The following is an 18496-nucleotide window of genomic DNA, read 5'->3' as shown; positions in this document are numbered from 1 at the left end:
GCTACTTTCTATAATCACTTTTATTAAAAACTAGTCAATCCGCATAACGAGAATGGACACTTTAACTCCCTCGTGTTTGAACTTTACGTCCTACCTAGCCTCCATAAAGGGAAAGAGGACGCGTGGTGCACGAGCGAGTTAATATGATTCCCCGGCACGCTTGAGTACACAGCAGAGCCGCCTGTCACACGGATAACAGAGAGGATGCTATGGGCAAGTTTCTCCAGCAGAGGGCGAGCTGCTTTCAAGCTTCCATTCTCTTTCCCTGTCTCTTTAACCAGAGCCGCCTTTCCGCTTTATTTCGCGAGATTTTAGCTTGGCGCCGTGAGCCCCCATGTGAGAAGCAGTTTCCTAGTAAACACTCCCTTTGCAGCTTAGCCATGGCTTCCCATCCCTTGTAAAAATAGATCCAAAACATCACCAAGGGGCACCTCGGCGAGACAAGCGACACATTAGCTGTGGACTCGGTGCTGCTCGCCCTCCCTCATCCCCGCCAGGCGTTTTTATTTTATTTTTAATTCTCTTTTGTTGGCTCATCTGCCGTTCTCTTAACTCATATTTTTTTGTCGCAAGCCACATTATTAAGAAGGGCATAGGAAGATTGCACGGATTAAACTGGTGCTTTTATATTGCTTCTCCACTGGTGCTAAGTGGGCAGCGCCACAATGTGGATCCAGGTCCGAACCATAGATGGCTCCGAAACCCACACCATAGACGACTTGTCGCGGCTGACCAAGATTGAGAGTCTGAGGCTGAAGATCCAGGACACCTTCAACGTCACACCAGACCGGCAAAGGCTCTTCTACCGGGGCAAACAGGTAAAGCCCCAGCATCGACTTCTTGCCCACTTCTGCTGGCCTTTACCAAGCTCTTATAACAACACACTGCTACTGATTTTGTCACTATCATTGTCTCCCTTCTTAGAATAGAGGAGGATGATGGGAGTTGTAGTCCCCAAACTGCAAGAGGCTCTAAGTTTACATTCCTTCAATGATTGACAGGCTGAAGCTGGGAGATTTTCAGAGGGGGGTGGGCTGTCAGTAGGACGGTTTAGGTTTGCATTGTGTATCTGTGCTCGTTTCATTCTTTGGGGCCCTGAAACAAATGCACAGGGTTTGTCTGAACTTAGCCTTGAAGGATCCCCAGGGAAAACAGCACTGTGCAACTTTGCCTCATCCACCCACCCCCTTGAAACTAGCTCCTCCACCCCATGTAGGGTTGCCACATTTTCTGGAAAAAAATACCGGCCTTCCTATATATTTAACTTTTTTCCCTATTAATAACATTGGGATCAACCATAATTTTACCGGCCAGGTGGCAACCCTACCCCCCCTGTAGACACTTAGGGCAGAGAGACACACTCAGGGAGATTTTCGTCGCTCCAGCGATAAATCGCCTCTTCTTTTGGGCGACTAATCTCCCCAAACTGCCTCCCGCCGGCTAGAATCCACGCGGAGTACTTCGCTTTCAGAAGTTGCCCGTATTTTCCTCGTGAGGCAACTAAAGGCGATTTTGGAAAACGAAGCGCACCAATTGCCATCCCGCCGGCGATTTACATTCTAGCTGGCGGGAGGCAGTTCGGGGCGATTAGTCGCCCCGAAGAAGAGGAGATTTGTCGCTGGACGACTAACCCCCCCCCCCGAATTTGAGCATGTGTGTCTGCTCTTAAACACACACACAGTACATTAAGCCATGAACACCCAAGAGTAGCCCATGTGTCACTTTTTTTTTTTTCTTAAAGGGATTCTGTCATGATTTTTATTATGTATTTTTTATTTCTAAATTACACTGTTTACACTGCAAATAATTCACTCTACCATGTAAAATTAAATTCCTGAACCAGCAAGTGTAATTTTTTTTTAATTTATAATATTGGCGTGTAGGCAGCCATCTCAGGTCATTTTGTCTGGTCATGTGGTTACAGAAAGAGCCAGCACTTTAGGATGAAACTGCTTTCTGGCAGCTGTTGTTTCTCCAACTCAATGTAACTGAATGTGTCTCAGTGGGACTTGGCTTTTTACTATTGAGTGCTGTTAACTGGTTACCTTCCCATTGCTCTGTTGTTAGGCTGTTGTGGAGGGGGGGGGGAGTGATATCACTCCAGCTTGCAGAACAGCAGTAAAGAGTGACTGCAGTTTATCAGAGCACAAGTCACATGACTGGTGGCAGCTGGGAAACTGACAATATGTCTGGCCCCATGTCAGATTTCAAAATTAATTATAAAAAAAACTGTTTGCTCTTTTGGTAAACAGAATTCAGTGCAGAAGTCTGCTGGAGCAGCACTATTAACTCATGCGTTTTTTTAAAAAAAACATGTTTTCCCATGACAGTATCCCTTTAAATAACACCCCTTAAACTATTAAAGGCATACTTTGCGGGCTAAGTATGGACTATGCTAGGTTAATCGATATACTCTCTTTAAATCAGTAAATGGAAAACATTAAGTTTGTTTATATATCACCTTTATGTTTTTTTTTTAATCTTGTTTCTTTCATGTGAAGTGTGCTTGACATTTGTTCTGCAGGAAATAGTTACATAACCAAGCTTTATCTTCAACCTTTCAAAATAGTTGTTCGTGTGAAGTCATTTTCTTCCATTGTTTGGATGTAGTACATAGGGCTTCTGCAATAAAAGTAGTATAGCATGAAAACCTGAGGCGATGGCTTGGCCCAATATGAATCTGTGACAAAATAGATTCCTTCTTCAGGCATGGTTACTCCGTTTTCTTGTTGATGTCTTCTGCAGTTTTTCTGGACAAGGCCTACGACATCCTAGTGTTTAGGTATTCTACTTTGCTAGTGGATCAGAGACCTGCAAAATAGGCTGCGTCTTCCTTTCTACACTAAAGCTAATATTCTCCATGGACACATAGCTCACTTAGTAAATAAAGCCTTTCAGCAAAATAAATGCGGTGAATATTCTTTTTTTCTCGCTCTCTTTCAATGAATAGTGTTAATACCTCGTCAATACAGAGGCGTCATTTGCTTCGCCGTGCTGGAGCTTTGTATATAGAATACTTAAGTGTATAAAAAAATTCTAGGCCATGTTAAGAGTAGTGTCAATATCTTACTTTTCGTTTAATACCATCCTGATATTTATTCTGTAAATGTACAGTCTTTTCCATGGCTTGTTTTCCCTCTCTTAAGACGCGAGTGCAACGGTGAGTTAATATTCAGGTTTCTAATCCAATATGTCTGACAGAATAATAAGCCCGTAGTGCTATGCAGTCTATTCACTTTATGCTTCCGATGCGTTTGCTTTGTTCCTAGAATGAGACGGGGTCAAGTAAATATATTTAATAATTGGGCAATCCCAGAGTACTATTGTCACGGATTTACTGCTTTTAAAGGTGCTTTTGTTTTCTTGTGTCGTTGTAACTTAATGGGCTCAATTAATTTGATTGTTTTAATTAATTAATTGCAGCCATGACACTTGTCTTTACATCAGTCGAGTCTTTAATTTCTGTCACTGCCCTGCCTTTTTTTTGGGTGGAAGTGGGCAGATTGAAGCACTGCCCACCGAGAAGCCACTAAGCCGTTGCTGTTTCTGCCATGTGACTCGTCTTTCTGAACAATGCTTGCTGAAAATGTCTGATCGGGCCTGAGTAGTATAATTTAACAGTGCACTCTCTCAGGCTTTGCTGGTTCAAAGGCCTGTTGCTAAATGAAGCATATGCCATTATTTAAATTCATTCTTGATGAGAGTCGCCAGTAGCAAGAACAGGTTTATATATTCTCAGGGACCACAAAGCAAAGTTGTTTGAAGCTTGATTAAGTTTTCCAACAATAAATAATGATTCCTAAATATACAAAAACTATTGTTGCGTAATTTCCCTATGTAATATTCTCTGCTTTTATGCTGTATTGCAAACAGTTGCATAATTCATTCCTGAAGTTTCTTTCTACATAGAAAAAAAAGACATTTGCAGCAATAACAACTCTCTCACCAGTCATTTCCTGGTTACCTGCTGTTTTGAGTGGTGGTGTGTAGTGTACGCCAATATCTGCTTATACGCTTTGATACCAGTTAGCCTATAATCAGGATTCATATATTTATATTTAACACTCCAGATTAAATGATCACCTATGAAATGTACACCAAATCATATTTGCCAATAAGGTTAGACATTTTTCCCTTGCAGTAGTCTATTTTGATTTTTTTTTGTTATACTTTCAGTCTGCACATTTAATGAAAGGCATATGGTACTGGATAGCAAACCACCCCCTAACATTACAGCATGTTTTGGTCTTGTAGTTATAGTACTGCTCTGTGTTTGATAATCTGAATTCAACAGTATTTTTTTAGCATTGGAAACGCGTATGTGCTGAGAAACTAAACACAGCATGCATGTTTTATACACATTTTAAACTAGGGTGTAAAAATTTTTTTAAAGGGTCTATGTGATTACAGTTATTCATAATTCCTGTGCTATTAAACATTGTTTCACTAATCCACACTTCTTATAATATGATTTCTGACTTGCTTAATTAAATGTGAAGGTAGCCATACTGGGCACTGGGCCATTGTTTTGCATTTTATTGTTTGTGCAAGATAATCAGTTATATCTAACAATATTCGACAGGGATAAATAAATATGTATATTCACACATACGCGCGCACGTGTTGTACTTTCCTCACAAAGTACATTTTGTCTATTAGTTTGGCAGTTTTAAAATTTGTACAATTTGTATAAGTAAGGGGAATTCAGTAAGGTGTTTAAATTAGGACCAAGGGCCAACGGAATATATTATACAGAAACCTTGGCAAAATTTGCCATATCAATTAAGAAATGGCTTTTATTGGTCTTGTCCCTCTAGAATAATGTAAACAAACACACTTGCTATTGGTTGCTGGGCTAGGGCGATCATTGCAAGTGTTTTGAACAAACTGCTACATCTGAATTTGGTTTAGATTGTTGCTAGCATGGTTAATTTGCCGTTTTTCAACCATGTAGAACATTTTTGAATATGTCAAAAGAATGATTTCTATTCATTCAGATTTTTTAACTGTGCAAAAACATTTTGCCATTTTTTTAAACAAAAATAGAATTTTATAAAAAATGATTTATGTTACGATGTGAACTGAGCAAGTGTAATGCATTAACACCACCATCCATGGAATGTAGATCTACTACTAAAGGCAAAATAAAGATTTTGGGAAAATTCACCTCAAACAGATGTACTACCTCCATTAAAGGGGTGGTTCACCTTTAAGTTAAACTTTTAGCATATTACATATTGGCCAACTCTTAAGCAACTTTTCAATTGGTTGTCATTATTTATTTATTATAGTTTTTTTCCTTTTTCTTCTGACTCTTTCCAGCTTTCAAATGGAGGTCACTGACCCCATCTAAAAACAAATTCTCTGTAAGGCTACAAATACATAGTTATTGCTACTTTTTATTACTCATATTTCTATTCAGGCCTCTCCTACTCATATTCCAGTCTCTTATTCACGCGGCGATTAGTTTTCTGAAGTCGCCAGAAGTTTCTTTTACTGCTGACGATTTTTCATTTTAGCCAGCGCAGAATGAGGGAAGGCGTTTTGGGGAGATTGGTCGCCGCAAAGACGAGGTGATTAGTCTCCAGTTGACCAAATCTCCCCAAACGGCCTTACCCTAAAGATAGCTTTTTATCTAATGGATTTTTCACCTACAACAAGTTTTGAATAAAGCATATCTCTTAACTGCATCCTCATTTTAATTATCTGGATGAGGTCTACCAGATATGTGTTGTAGGCATTACATACATTTTCTTCCAATAAAAAACTTCCATTTTAAATGGGCACTGTTCCCTCATATTATCTTACTAAATGGTGACTTTATTTTGCCTGATATAGCTTACATGCATTAGTTTTCTTTTTTATAATTGTATTCTGGTTTATACACAGAAACAAGTGATATAGTCACCTACCGTATATACTCGAGTATAAGCCAACCCGAGTATAAGCCGAGGTACCTAATTTTACCTACGAAAACTGGGAAAACTTATTGACTCTAGTATAAGCCTAGACACAACTACAGCCCTGTCTCCCAGCAGCGCACATTCTGCCAAAGCGCCCCCCCAGCGATCAACCGGACTTCTTTGCAAAGTTGATGGTGACAGAGAATTGCCAAACGGATTACTGTGTGCATTGTCCCACTACCATGTGCAGAGGGTGCTGTTTGATATTGCCATCACTGTTAATCTTTCGTATAACCAACAGAGGGCACTGTGTGATATTGCAGTCACTGTTATTCTTCCATATAACCAACAGATGACGCTGTGTGATATTGCAGTCACTGTTATTCTTTCATATAACCAACAGAGGGCGCTGTGTGATATTGCAGTCACTGTTTTTCTTTCATATAACCAACGGAGGGCGCTGTGTGATATTGCAGTCACTGTTAATCTTTCATATAACCAACAGAGGGCACTGTGTGATATTGCAGTCACTGTTATTCTTCCATATAACCAACAGATGGCGCTGTGTGATATTGCAGTCACTGTTATTCTTTCATACAACCAACAGATGGCGCTGTGTGATTTTGCAGTCACTGTTATTCTTTCATATAACCAACAGAGGGTGCTGTGTGATATTGCAGTCACTGTTATTCTTTCATATAACCAACAGAGGGCGCTGTGTGATATTGCAGTCAGTTATTCTTTCATATAACCAACAGAGGGCACACTGTTATTCTTTCATATAACCAACAGAGGGCATTGTGGGATATTGCAGTCTCTCCCCAAGTGAACTGCTGGTATAGGAATGATTTAAAGTGACTGCAATCTCAGCTATTCGGGTCGGGTACCGCTGACCTGAGTATAAGCCGAGGTAGACTTTTTCAGCACATTTTGGATGCTGAAAAACTCGGCTTATACTCGGGTATATACGGTATTTTTTTTTTTTTAAAAAAATACTCAAAATATCTCCTTACTTTATTTTGCATTCAGACTATTTTGCTTTAAAAAAAACTAAAATCTTTCTTTAAAGTGGACCTGTCACCCAGACACAACAATCTGTATAATAAAAGTCCTTTTCAAATTAAACATGAAATACAATTTCTATTTTTTATTAAAACATTCATAGCTGTTGTAAGCTCATTTAAAAATCTCACCTGTCAATCAAATATTGTCTGCCACTTCTCTATGCCTAGGCATAGAGGCGGGGCAGACAATTACTTTCACTTTCCATTCAGCAATTCCTAGATGTCACTGCTCTCCACACATTCCCCCGTTCTCTTTACCATTTAATTGTGTAGCCAGGGCATGGGGATGGACATCAGATCCCCCATTCTGGTGCACAAACAAGATTCTGAGATGATGCAAGGCTTGCCTTAATAATAGTGTCCACAAAATGGCTGCTGTCTGCTTGTTTGAATTCCCAGACTGAAAGAAACAAGATTCAAATAATTTATATAATGTAATTAAAGTTTATTTTGCTTGACTAATGTGATAAAATAGGATTTTAAAAAAAATGTTTGGGTGACGGGTCCCCTTTAATATGTAAAACAACAATTTAAAATGAAACTAAATTCTTTGTCTACTGTACTTCCTGGTTCCGATGCGCAATTAAAAATGAAAAAAAACCAGCAGTCCGCAGAGAAGCCACTGCATAAGCTACATTTTATTTAAAAAGATAACAGGCTGTAGTTGGGGAGGGATTTATTTATACCAAGGGCTTCTCAAGGGACTGCTGGTTTGTTTAACTTTGCAGGAAGTAGAATGACTTAAGTTTTATTTTTCAAATGTTGCTCTCTTTAAAGCCAATAATAACAAACATATATTATATAATAATAATAATAATATATTTTTATTGGAAAAAAGTATTTAGAGCACAAGCCCTATTATTGAACTAATGTCTCATTAATTATATTATTATAATCTTTCAGTTCCTTTTGTTTTTGGTTTTTTTTTTTTAATCTTTAGTTCATTATTTTGTTGATTTTGTCACAAATAATAATCAGAATGCAAAACAATAAAAAATCAAAACAGAAATAAAGAAAAAGTGTGGAACAGGTTATCCAAGTACAGTGCAGAATTAAGTTCCTTTGTTTTTATTTTTAAAGCAGACTTGTCACCTAGACATAAAAAGCTGTATAATAAAAGTCCTTTACAAATGAAACATAAAAACCCAATTTTTTGTTATTAAAACATCCATACCAGTTACAAACTCATTTCAAAATCTCAGCTGTAAATCATATATTGCCTGGCCCTCCTCTATGCCTTGGCCATAGGGGCGGGGCTTTCACTTAACATTCTGCACTTCCTCTATGCGTCTGCATTTTTCACATTCCCCTTCCCTCCTCACCATCTATTTGTGTAGCCAGGGCATGGAAATGGGTATCGTGTCCCCAATTCTGTCAGATAAACAAGATTTTGAGATGTTGCAAAGCTTGTCTTCATAACAGTGTCTACAAAATGGCACCTGCCTGCTTTCTGTGATTGTGAATTCCAATTAAATAAAAAACAATATTTAAATAATTTTTAGAGTGTAAGTGAAGTTTATTTTGCTTGACTAACATCAGAAAATTAGATTTGGAATTATTTCTTAATGTGACAGGTCCTCTTTTAAGGTTTTTATAATATTAAAGTTAAAAAAAAATGTATTGTTCACCATTGTTGTGTCCCACTGGAGTGGAATAGTGATGTGGGGGCCGGCCCGAAACCCACTGGACCCTCAGGTTTGCCGGGTTTAACCCGACTTCCGCAGTTTGCTGGTCATGGGCGAGTTCAGTTGAACTCCCCTGCCTTCTATGCCAACTTCTTCTGGCAGCATCTATTTATGGGTGCACTCCTGCCCTGCTCGCCTACTTTTGTGTTGTCAGAGATGGATGGGTCTACAAAGTGCTGTGCAGGTACATTGAAGGGAGGGAGTCACTTACACTGTAAACTAATTTACTACATTAGTTAATACAGTTCTCATCTTTGGCCCTGCTGAGCATAATCCATGAGTTTCATACAATAGTTGAATAGATGCTGCTAAGAAACATATCAACCAATGTAGATAATTGTAACATCTCAGAGTAAAGGTGGCCATAGATGTAACAATCGCAATCTTTCTTGGAAAAGATCTTCGCAAGAAAGATTGTTTGTTTCAATACACACGTGTAGAGCTGAATCGTCAGATATACAGGTAGAAACAATTCTACCTGTAGCTGACGATTCAGCACTAACAATGGCCAATGTTTGGGACACCCGATCAAAATTTTCCATCCAGCTCGATCGACGAGCCGACAGATATCCAAGTCTTCTGCCGATAACGGTCGGCTCTTTTCCCACCATACACACACCGAATATTGTATGAAAATTTGTTAAGTACAATATTATCTCTGCATCTATGGCCACCTTAAGTTTACATGGGTTTTTTCCCCATTTCTATAAAACAAGTACGATTTGTTTTCTTAAGAGTATGTGTAATTAGTTGACCTTGTTGACTTGCCTGTTAGTGGAACTATACTTCATTTGCAGTCAGGGTTTAATTGTTGACAATGCAAAATTCATGTAGTTTGGTAAATCCAATATTCACTTTGCTTTTGCCACATGCAGATATGTTACTAAATGATTTTGTTTTCAATAAATACATGGCCAAATATAATATAACGCATTTTGTTTAATTTGTTTAACTAGGTTTTCTTCATGTACTTTTAGGACTTGTTCAGTTTTTAGGTCACATTCATATAAAAATATAGACAATTTTAAAATGTTCATAAACTTTCATGCACCACTGTAGGCAACTGTAGGTGGCCTAGGGCAGAGCTGTAGGGGGTTGGTCAATGGGTGCCTAAGAAGTGATAAATATTTCCCATCAAAAAAGGGTAGTACCCGACTCTTCGTGAATCATTCATAGACTGTACCGTGGTACTAATAGAGAGGGGGCAGGCTGAGGTCAGATGCCCATAGAAGCATCTTATGTTAATACAACACTCATTAAAGTTATGGTAAAAAAAAAAAAAAAAAAAAAAATATATATATATATATATATATATATATATATATATATATATATATATATATATTAAGATTTCATAATTAACATAATGTAGAGTATATCAAATTAATTTGAAACATACCTTTATATAAAATAAGTAGAACATATCAATGCCTACTTAATAGTATGTCTTTAGGGTGATTTAAAACATTTTTAGTTACTTTCCCTTGATATGCTGTGGCTAACCATTGTATGTCACATTTAAGTTAATTCTTATGTTATAGAACGGCTAATTTTAAGCAAATTTTCTACTGGCCTTTTTTCCCCTTTTTTAAATGTTTTCAATTATTTGCCTTTGACTTCTGACACTTTCCAGTTTTCAATTGAGGGTTACTGACCTCATCTAAAAACAAATACTGTGTAAGACTACACATTTTGTTATTGCTACTATCTCATCTTTCTTTTGAGGCCTTCTATTCATATACAAGTCTCTTATTCAAATCAGTGCATGGTTGTTAGGGTAACTGAAATTGCACACTGTAGAGCTACTGAATAAAAGCTAAATAACTCAAAAAACATAAATGAAAAATGAAAACAAACTGCAGATTGTCTTAGAATATTACTATACACATCATACTAAAAGTTCATTTAAAGGAATTGTTCAGTATAAAAATAAAAACTAGCCAAATAGGCTGTGCAAAATAAAATAAAAATTCAATATAGTTAACGAAAAAAAAATGTAATGTATAAAGGCTGGAGTGACTGGATGTGTAACTTAATAGCCAGATAGCCACTACTTCCTGCTTGGCAGCTCTCTTGGTATCCACTCATTGGTTACCAGGCAATAACCAATCAGAGACTTGAGGGAGATCCACACGGGTCATAACTGTTTGCTTTTGAATCTAAGCTGAATGCTAAGGAACAGTTATGTCCCATGTGGCCCCCTATAGTCTCTGACTAACTCAGAGTTAGAGCTGCAAAGCAGGAAGTTTTGTTCTGTTATGTTAGACATCCAGCCACTCCAGCCTTTATACATTACATTTTTGGCTAACTAACTATATTAGAAACATTTTTTATTTTGCACATCTATTTACCTGTTTTTTATTTTCATACTGAACTGTTCCTTTAAAAGTGAGCAAGCCCTTTAATAGTTTGTTGAAGCTGTGGTCCCTTTAAAACTTTTACTGGAAATGCAGGTATGTATGTATAACTTAATTTGTAAAGTGCTCTTAAGGAGCTGCAGCGCTGTACAGTGCATAAAAGTACAAAATATATATATATACATACACACACACACACACACACACGGGGAAGACCGGTATGGGATCTGTTATACGGAAACCCGTTATCAAGAAAGCTCTGAATTATGGAAAGGCCATCTCCCATAGATTCCATTTTATCCAAATTTTATCCACATTTTAATTTTAAATGATTTCCTTTTTCTCTGTACAGGTAGTAATAAAATAGTACATTGTACTTGATCCCAGCTAAGAAATAATTAATCCATACTGGAAGCAAAACCAGCCTATTTAATTGTTATATGATTCTCTACTAGACTAAAGATATGAAGATCCTAATTACAGAAAGATCCATTATCTTGAAAACCCCAGGTCCCGAGCATTCTGGATAGGGATGCACTGAATCCAGGATTTGGTTCGGGATTTGGCTTTTTTCAGCAGGATTCGGTTCGGCCGAATCCTTCTGGCCGAACCGAATCCAAATCCTTATTTGCATGTGCAATTTAGGGGCAGGGAGGGAAATCGCGTGACTTTTTGTCACAAAAAAAAGAAGTAAAAAATGTTTTCCCCTTCCCAGCCTTAATTTGCATATGCAAATTAGGATTCGGTTTGGTATTCATCCGCATTTTTCAAGAAGGATTCGGGGGTTCGGTTGAATCCAAAATATTGGATTCAGTGCATCCCCAATTTTGGATAACGAGTCCCATGGATTCTACTGTTATATTGCTTGCCACTCAAAAAACATTACTTTCTTGTAGAACTCTGCACCATGCTATGGTGTGCCTTTCCCTACCTGCAGTCAGTAACAACAACTATATGGTAAACCGTAGAAAAACCCTCCCTGTAAGTAAAATATTTTGGAGCATTTCTAAGCAATAATAAAGAATGATTTGTACGACAAACTTCATAATGCCATTCACAAAAGTTTTCACATAGCTTGTGTGTTTGCATTTTTCTTGTGAAACAGATAAGGTTTTTACTTTGCCTTAGCTTGAGAATACTTTTACATTCAGATGGAGCTTTAGTCAGTGAAATTGTCATTTTTTGCCTTCTGTGGTTTTAAAAAAGTCTTTGTATGCAGAAACAGGTCAGAAATATGTTGCTGCTGGCGATTTGTTGGGGGGGGAAGGTTTCAGATTGCCAAGAGACAGGAATTGGAAATTCATGGACATGCCTATATGATCAGAGGCATTTATGCTAAGGAAGTTCACTCACTTACAATGGCTGGGGTCAAACTAAAAGGGAAAAAAAAAGCAAAACTGGATGTTTGATGACCTCCCACACAGGATCCTGTTCACATTCTTTTGCCTTTATTTTTTATGAGGAAATTTATTGTTAAAGAATGGAAAATAATGGATATTTTGATTTTGCAGGTATTTGTCAAGATTTAGATTTAGGATAACAGTGAGTAATAAAGTTTATCCAAATGAACTATATTTTCAATTGCCTTTTTAACATCATATTTTAAAGTATAATTACTGTATAGGATGCCTCCACTAATCCCCATGTATGTACAGGTAATTCCCTTCTCAGTGGCACTACCTTGCTTTCTTAGCGGTTATTAATATTTTCTAAATTACTTCTGCTGCTGTCAGTGAAAGCATATTGTACCTGTTTATAAGGCCTCAAGTACACAGGCAGATTCGGGGAAATTTAGTCGCCTGGCGACTATTCGTCTCTTCTTCGGGGCGCCCAAAGCTTCCTCATGAGGCAACTTCGGGCGACTTCGTAAATCAAAGCGCCGGGAGTGCATTGGCGCTAGCGTTTTGTCTTTATAGCAGGTGGCAGTTCGGGGAGATTGTCGCCCCGCAGAGGAGGCGATTAGTCGCCAGGCGACTAAACTCCCCCTGAATCTGCCCATGTGCTAGCTCCCTCAAGCTGCGAACACACAAGGTTTTATCCCAACTGGATTTGCAGACTTGTCTGATATCTGATTGCTAACCAGATATCAGGCATGCAGGCAGGTAATCATTATGTACCATTCTCAGTCCATTATGAGTGTTGATGTATGTAGCTTACTAGAACCACAACACAAATACCTAGAACTGAGAAATATAGCGAAAACACTAATTAAATAGTTTTGTCTTTTTGTTTGTTTATTAGGAGAGAGCCTAGTCTGTTCCATGTATGTTTATTGTGATCCTTAGCTCCAACTTGTGTACTGGTTACGTACTGTAAATGGGTCTTCAAACGTTCCCTTCCCCCTGTGTGAATGGTATGTAATTGTTTATCAAGGCGTTAAAGCTTCCTGTGCATTTATGGTTCACCTATAAATTATACTGAAGTTCTTCCTGGACTTTGAGATCCTTTGAAATACCGCTCTAAATGATCCCAAATCATGCCCTTGACATAGCAGTCATTTATTCTGAACCATGACTAATGCAGAACTATAATGTATAAGCGGCTGTCCTAGTCATAACCTTTATCCTATCAGAGTTAAAGAATTTCATTTGTTCTTTTTTTTTTTTTTATTTCACTCTATAGGGCGCCACACAAAAAGTCTAAAAAAACTAAAAAAAAAAAAGACTGAAATAGATCAGCATGAAATCTACAAGTTTAAAAAATAGTTTAAATTAAAGAAAAAAATGTTTTGCTAAATTAAAAATGATTAGCATTTTATCTAAAATTGTGTGCAAAGGTTTGTGAATATAAATATATATATATATATATATATATATATATATATATATATATATATATATATATATATATATATATATATATATATATATATATATATATATATATATAATGTTCAAAGTGGACCAGCACACCGAAGTTTTCAATCAAAAGAGTTTTATTTTAACATCACTCATGTGTCCAACGTTTCGGCCCACATTAGGGCCTTTATCAAGATATATATATCTATAAGAATATAGAATGAGAGAGCGAGAGCCTTGGATTGGGCCGAAACATCAGACAGAAGTTTTGAAAATAAAGATTAATATATACACACGCACACGTTCTGAAAATAAAGATTAACATACACACACGCACCTACGCGTTTCAACCCTCACAGGACTTAAAAATACAAAATCAATCTTTTATTTTCAGAACTTCAGCATGACGTTTCAGATGATGTTTTAGGTCAAAAAAAAGAAATATATATATATATATATATATATATATATATATATATATATATATATATATATATATATATATATATATATATATATATATATATATATTTGTGTGTGTGTGTGTCACCTAAAACATCACCTTATTTCCACACAAGCAAGTCCTAAAAGTAGATGAAGATAGTTAAACAAATGAAACAAAAACCATTGTATTTGTTCATGTATTTATAGACAAAAATGATCCAATAACATATGTATGTGGCAAAAGAATGCTAAACTTTAGGATTATTGTATAATTTGAAGGTGAAATAAGTCTGGTGTTTTCAGTCAACGGGATGACAATCAGGTGTGAGTGAGAGATCCTGTTTTATTTTAAAGAACGGGGATCCAGCAAAGCCTGATCTCACACAGACCACATTTGTGGATGTCTATCATGGCTCGAACAAAGGTGGTGTCCTAAAGTACTGGAACGTTTGTTTCTATAAATGTTAATAGTTCATGAATATGTATAAAGGAGTATGAAATCATTTCTGTAAGATTTACTGAAGATGTATAATATCAGACAAACAAATATTGTACATTTTGTGCTTTTTAAATTTCTTGGTGTTGGGTATTTCCTGATTACTTTATGAGGTTATTAGGGCGACAAATCTCCTTGTTTGCCTGTACCCTTAGAATTCACATTGAGAGCCCATGGAGTCACTTCGAATATCCTTGTGCTGTATATTATTTTAGATTGTACATTACTCCCTATATAATTCTAATAGATTGTAGGTACAAGAAGTTCCCAAATGATTTATTATAGACATCTACAGTATTTCAGAGTTCTTGTCATTGGGGAAAATCTTCCCATAAAGTCAGGGGCCCATTAGATCTTTTGAGGGAACAGTGAGAAGGGAAATATTTATCAGAGAAGACCCCTGTAGCTTCATAAAGATCTATGGTAAGTATTTTCTCTACTCAGTTTGGTTGACTTGGCTGTGTCAGGTGGACCATCACTAGAATATAGTTAAATATTCAGTATGGGCATTGTGTTCGAGACAGTGGCATAACTAGAGTGCGCCGGGTACCCCTGCAAAAAAATCTTCAGAAGGGCCAGATGCACTCCGATCCCCATTCTCCCGCCCACTTCACATCCCGCCTTCGCCCTGCCCACTACCAGCCCACTCGCACCCTTACTTGCGCCCCCCATTCCTCGCCGCAGGTAAGAGAGCGACTGGGGAAGAGGGGGTTTTCTATTAGCTCCACAGTCCAGGTCCCCTGAGACTGGGGATCTGCTTCCTCTATAGTTACATCACTGGTTTGAGGTTTTCTTTTAGGTTATATGCTGGAAGTATTAATAGGTAGAAGTTGTGCCTTTGTATTAATAGCGGACAAATTTTAGAATCTCAAATTACTCTCCATTCGACTTATATAGGGCAGTACATTTTAGTAATCCATATTCATCGCAAAGCAACCTATGTTATGTGTAGGGACTGATTTGAGCTGTGATTTTATAGTAATAGTATACAATAATAGTTTTGTCTGGCAAACATATAGCTTGATTTTACATGCCCCAAAAATGTAACCAAAACTCATCTAATGGCAATATCTGTGCATATATATTTTTCAGCTAGAAGATGGACATACCCTTTTTGACTATAATGTTGGCTTGAATGACATCGTCCAGCTATTAATTCGCTCACAGTCAGATGGTTCTACTTCTTCCCTGAAGAAAAAAGATGGGGATAGGGCTCACAGTAATGCTACCAACAAGTCCAGAGTCAGCGCAACTTCCGCTCTGCCATCAACATCAGCGAGAGCATTCCTCATTGATCCAGGCATTGGAATTTATAAGGTTGGTACATTAATTATTTCAGTTATAAATTGTGAATATATATTGTGAGTACAAGAATACTAAATATTGTATGAATTTAAAGTATTTATAATAATAATTCATTAATAAAAGTGCTGGTTATTAAGTTAAATAAAGTGCTGGTGCAAATAAATAAAGTGAAATTAATCAGTACAGAAGGCTGATAACAAAATTAATTATTTCTGAGTCCAATGGGTGTATTACCCCACCAATAGATTCCAGTAGTACCCCTTAATAAATAAATTCATTCATTAATTCATACAGAGTGTGATTAAACCAGATAAATATAATAATAATAATATTATATTTATCTGGTTTAATCACACTCTGTATGAATTAATGAATGAATTTATTTATTAAGGGGTACTACTGGAATCTATTGGTGGGGTAATACACCCATTGGACTCAGAAATAATTAATTTTGTTATCAGCCTTCTGTACTGATTAATTTCACTTTATTTATTTGCACCAGCACTTTATTTAACTTAATAACCAGCACTTTTATTTATGAATTATTATTATCAGTAATCAGCCTGATCTTGCAATTTATGGTTCAATTTGACTTGGTATAGGTATAGAAACTTCTATTTGGTGGGGTTTCTTTTTTTCTTAAACTATATTAATACTTTTTCATCTGACCTGGTCAGACCTCCACCTATAGCTTGGGTTAAATAAGGATCTAATATATCTATATATACACACAGGGATACCAATTCGTGTTGTTTCTAATTTAAAGTATTTATCAGTATGGTTACATGACATCTTGTATATTTGCTTGCTTTGTGTTTTCTTTCACGTTTCCCCCACAATGGAAACTGTTTTATTTCAGTCTGAATTAGTGTATTATTGTGTGAACAATAATATTGTTGTCTGGCAAACCTATAGCACAGTGTAAAATCTCTTGCATAGTAGGTAAATGAGAAATATCTTATGAAAACGAAGTATCCATAATAAACATTATTCGTTATAGCTAATGCAGACACTTTGAGAAACATTATATTGTCTGTCAAACACTTGAGATCTTCCTTGACTCTCTAAAACCTCTGACCCTTTATCCTTTCAAAGTGAAATAGTTGGCCTTTGAACTCTGCCATAGCTAATGCCCTTTAAATAAACCCATTAGCTATGACAGAATTGTTTTTTATGCAGGCTCATCTCACCATGTAATCTATAGATTGTGTGGAATGGTTTACAAAATTTTGACTTTAAAGTATTTAATCAGTATGGTTACATGACATCTTGTATATTTGCTTGCTTTTTGGTTGTTTTTTTTTCCCCAAGTTCCCCCACAATGAAACTTATTTTATCTCAGTCTACCTTAGGGTCAGGCCACACAGGGCGTTTTGTGGAGATTTGGTCGCCTGGCGACTAATAACCTCGGTTTTTGCAGCGACCAATCTCCCCAAACCCCCCCTTCCTTGTCTCTGCGCCAGCTTAAAAGGAAAAAATGCTGGCGCTAATCACACGCGGCGATTTGTTTTCCCGAAGTCGTCTGAAGTTTTCTCGTGAGACTTCGGAAAACCAAACCCCGCGTGTGATTAGCGCCGGCGTTTTTTCATTTTAGCCAGCGCAGAGTCAGGGAAGGCACTTGGGGAGATCGGTCGCCACAAAAACGAGGTGATTAGTCAACAGGCGACTAAATCTCCCCAAAACGCCCTGTGTGGACTTACCCTTAGTGTATTTTTGTTTGAACAATAATAGTTTTGTCTGGCAAACATATAGCACACTTATAAAATCAGACTTTTAAAAAATGACAAATTTTTCAGAATTTATTAAACCCCGAGGATGGAAAAGTCCGGCATCTCAGACCTGACGAGGTTACATATACTGTAAGTCATTAGGAGAAGTCCCAACGATGTTTTGATGTGCGCTGGGTTTCGTGCAATTCCCCGAAGTTTTCGGGTGAAAATTCTGAAAAAATTTCTAAATTCGTGAAAATGGGATGAGAAAATAGGAAAAAATTTCGAAAATCTGATTTTTTCCCGCAAAGCAGATTTTCAGGAAAATGTAATAAGCGTAAGAAACCTGAGCGGATTTGATCGGAGTTTGCAGCAGAAAATATTGAGAAAAATTCAGACTTTGATAAATAACCCCCTTTGAGTCCTCTGGGCAACAGTTGAGAAACACTGTATTGTCTGTCAAACACTTATCTTTCCTTCTTCCTTGACTCTCTAAAACCTCTGACCCTTTATCCTTTCAAAGTAAAATAGTTGGCCTTTGAACTCTGGCATAGCTAATGCCTTTTAAATAAACCCATAAACTATGTCAGAATTGTTTTTTTATGAAGGCTAATCCACCATGTAATCTACAGATTGTGTGGAATGGTTTACAAAATTTTGTTGCAAGTATTAATTATAAATGACAACCCCAGGTTTTTGTTTCCCTGCTCTTTATCAGAATGTATGGATTGGTAG

At 37.1% G+C, this 18496-nt stretch overlaps 1 protein-coding gene across 1 annotated transcript in view; it reads left to right on the top strand.

The window, feature by feature from the left end:
* The first annotated feature begins 264 nt into the window (after positions 1-264).
* Positions 265-18496, top strand: part of uhrf2.S (ubiquitin-like with PHD and ring finger domains 2, E3 ubiquitin protein ligase S homeolog) — a 66591-nt gene continuing 48359 nt past the window's right edge. The window contains exons 1-2 of the mRNA XM_018243816.2: positions 265-818; positions 15840-16064. Coding sequence (XP_018099305.1) covers positions 666-818; positions 15840-16064 — 378 coding nt within the window. The 5' untranslated portion in view covers positions 265-665. The remainder of the gene's footprint in view (positions 819-15839; positions 16065-18496) is intronic.

The sequence above is a fragment of the Xenopus laevis genome, chromosome 1S, assembly GCF_017654675.1.
Source record: "Xenopus laevis strain J_2021 chromosome 1S, Xenopus_laevis_v10.1, whole genome shotgun sequence".
NCBI classification, from domain to species: domain Eukaryota; kingdom Metazoa; phylum Chordata; class Amphibia; order Anura; family Pipidae; genus Xenopus; species Xenopus laevis.
Note: the sequence above shows the minus strand (reverse complement) of the source record. Positions and strands in the feature narration are given on the sequence as shown.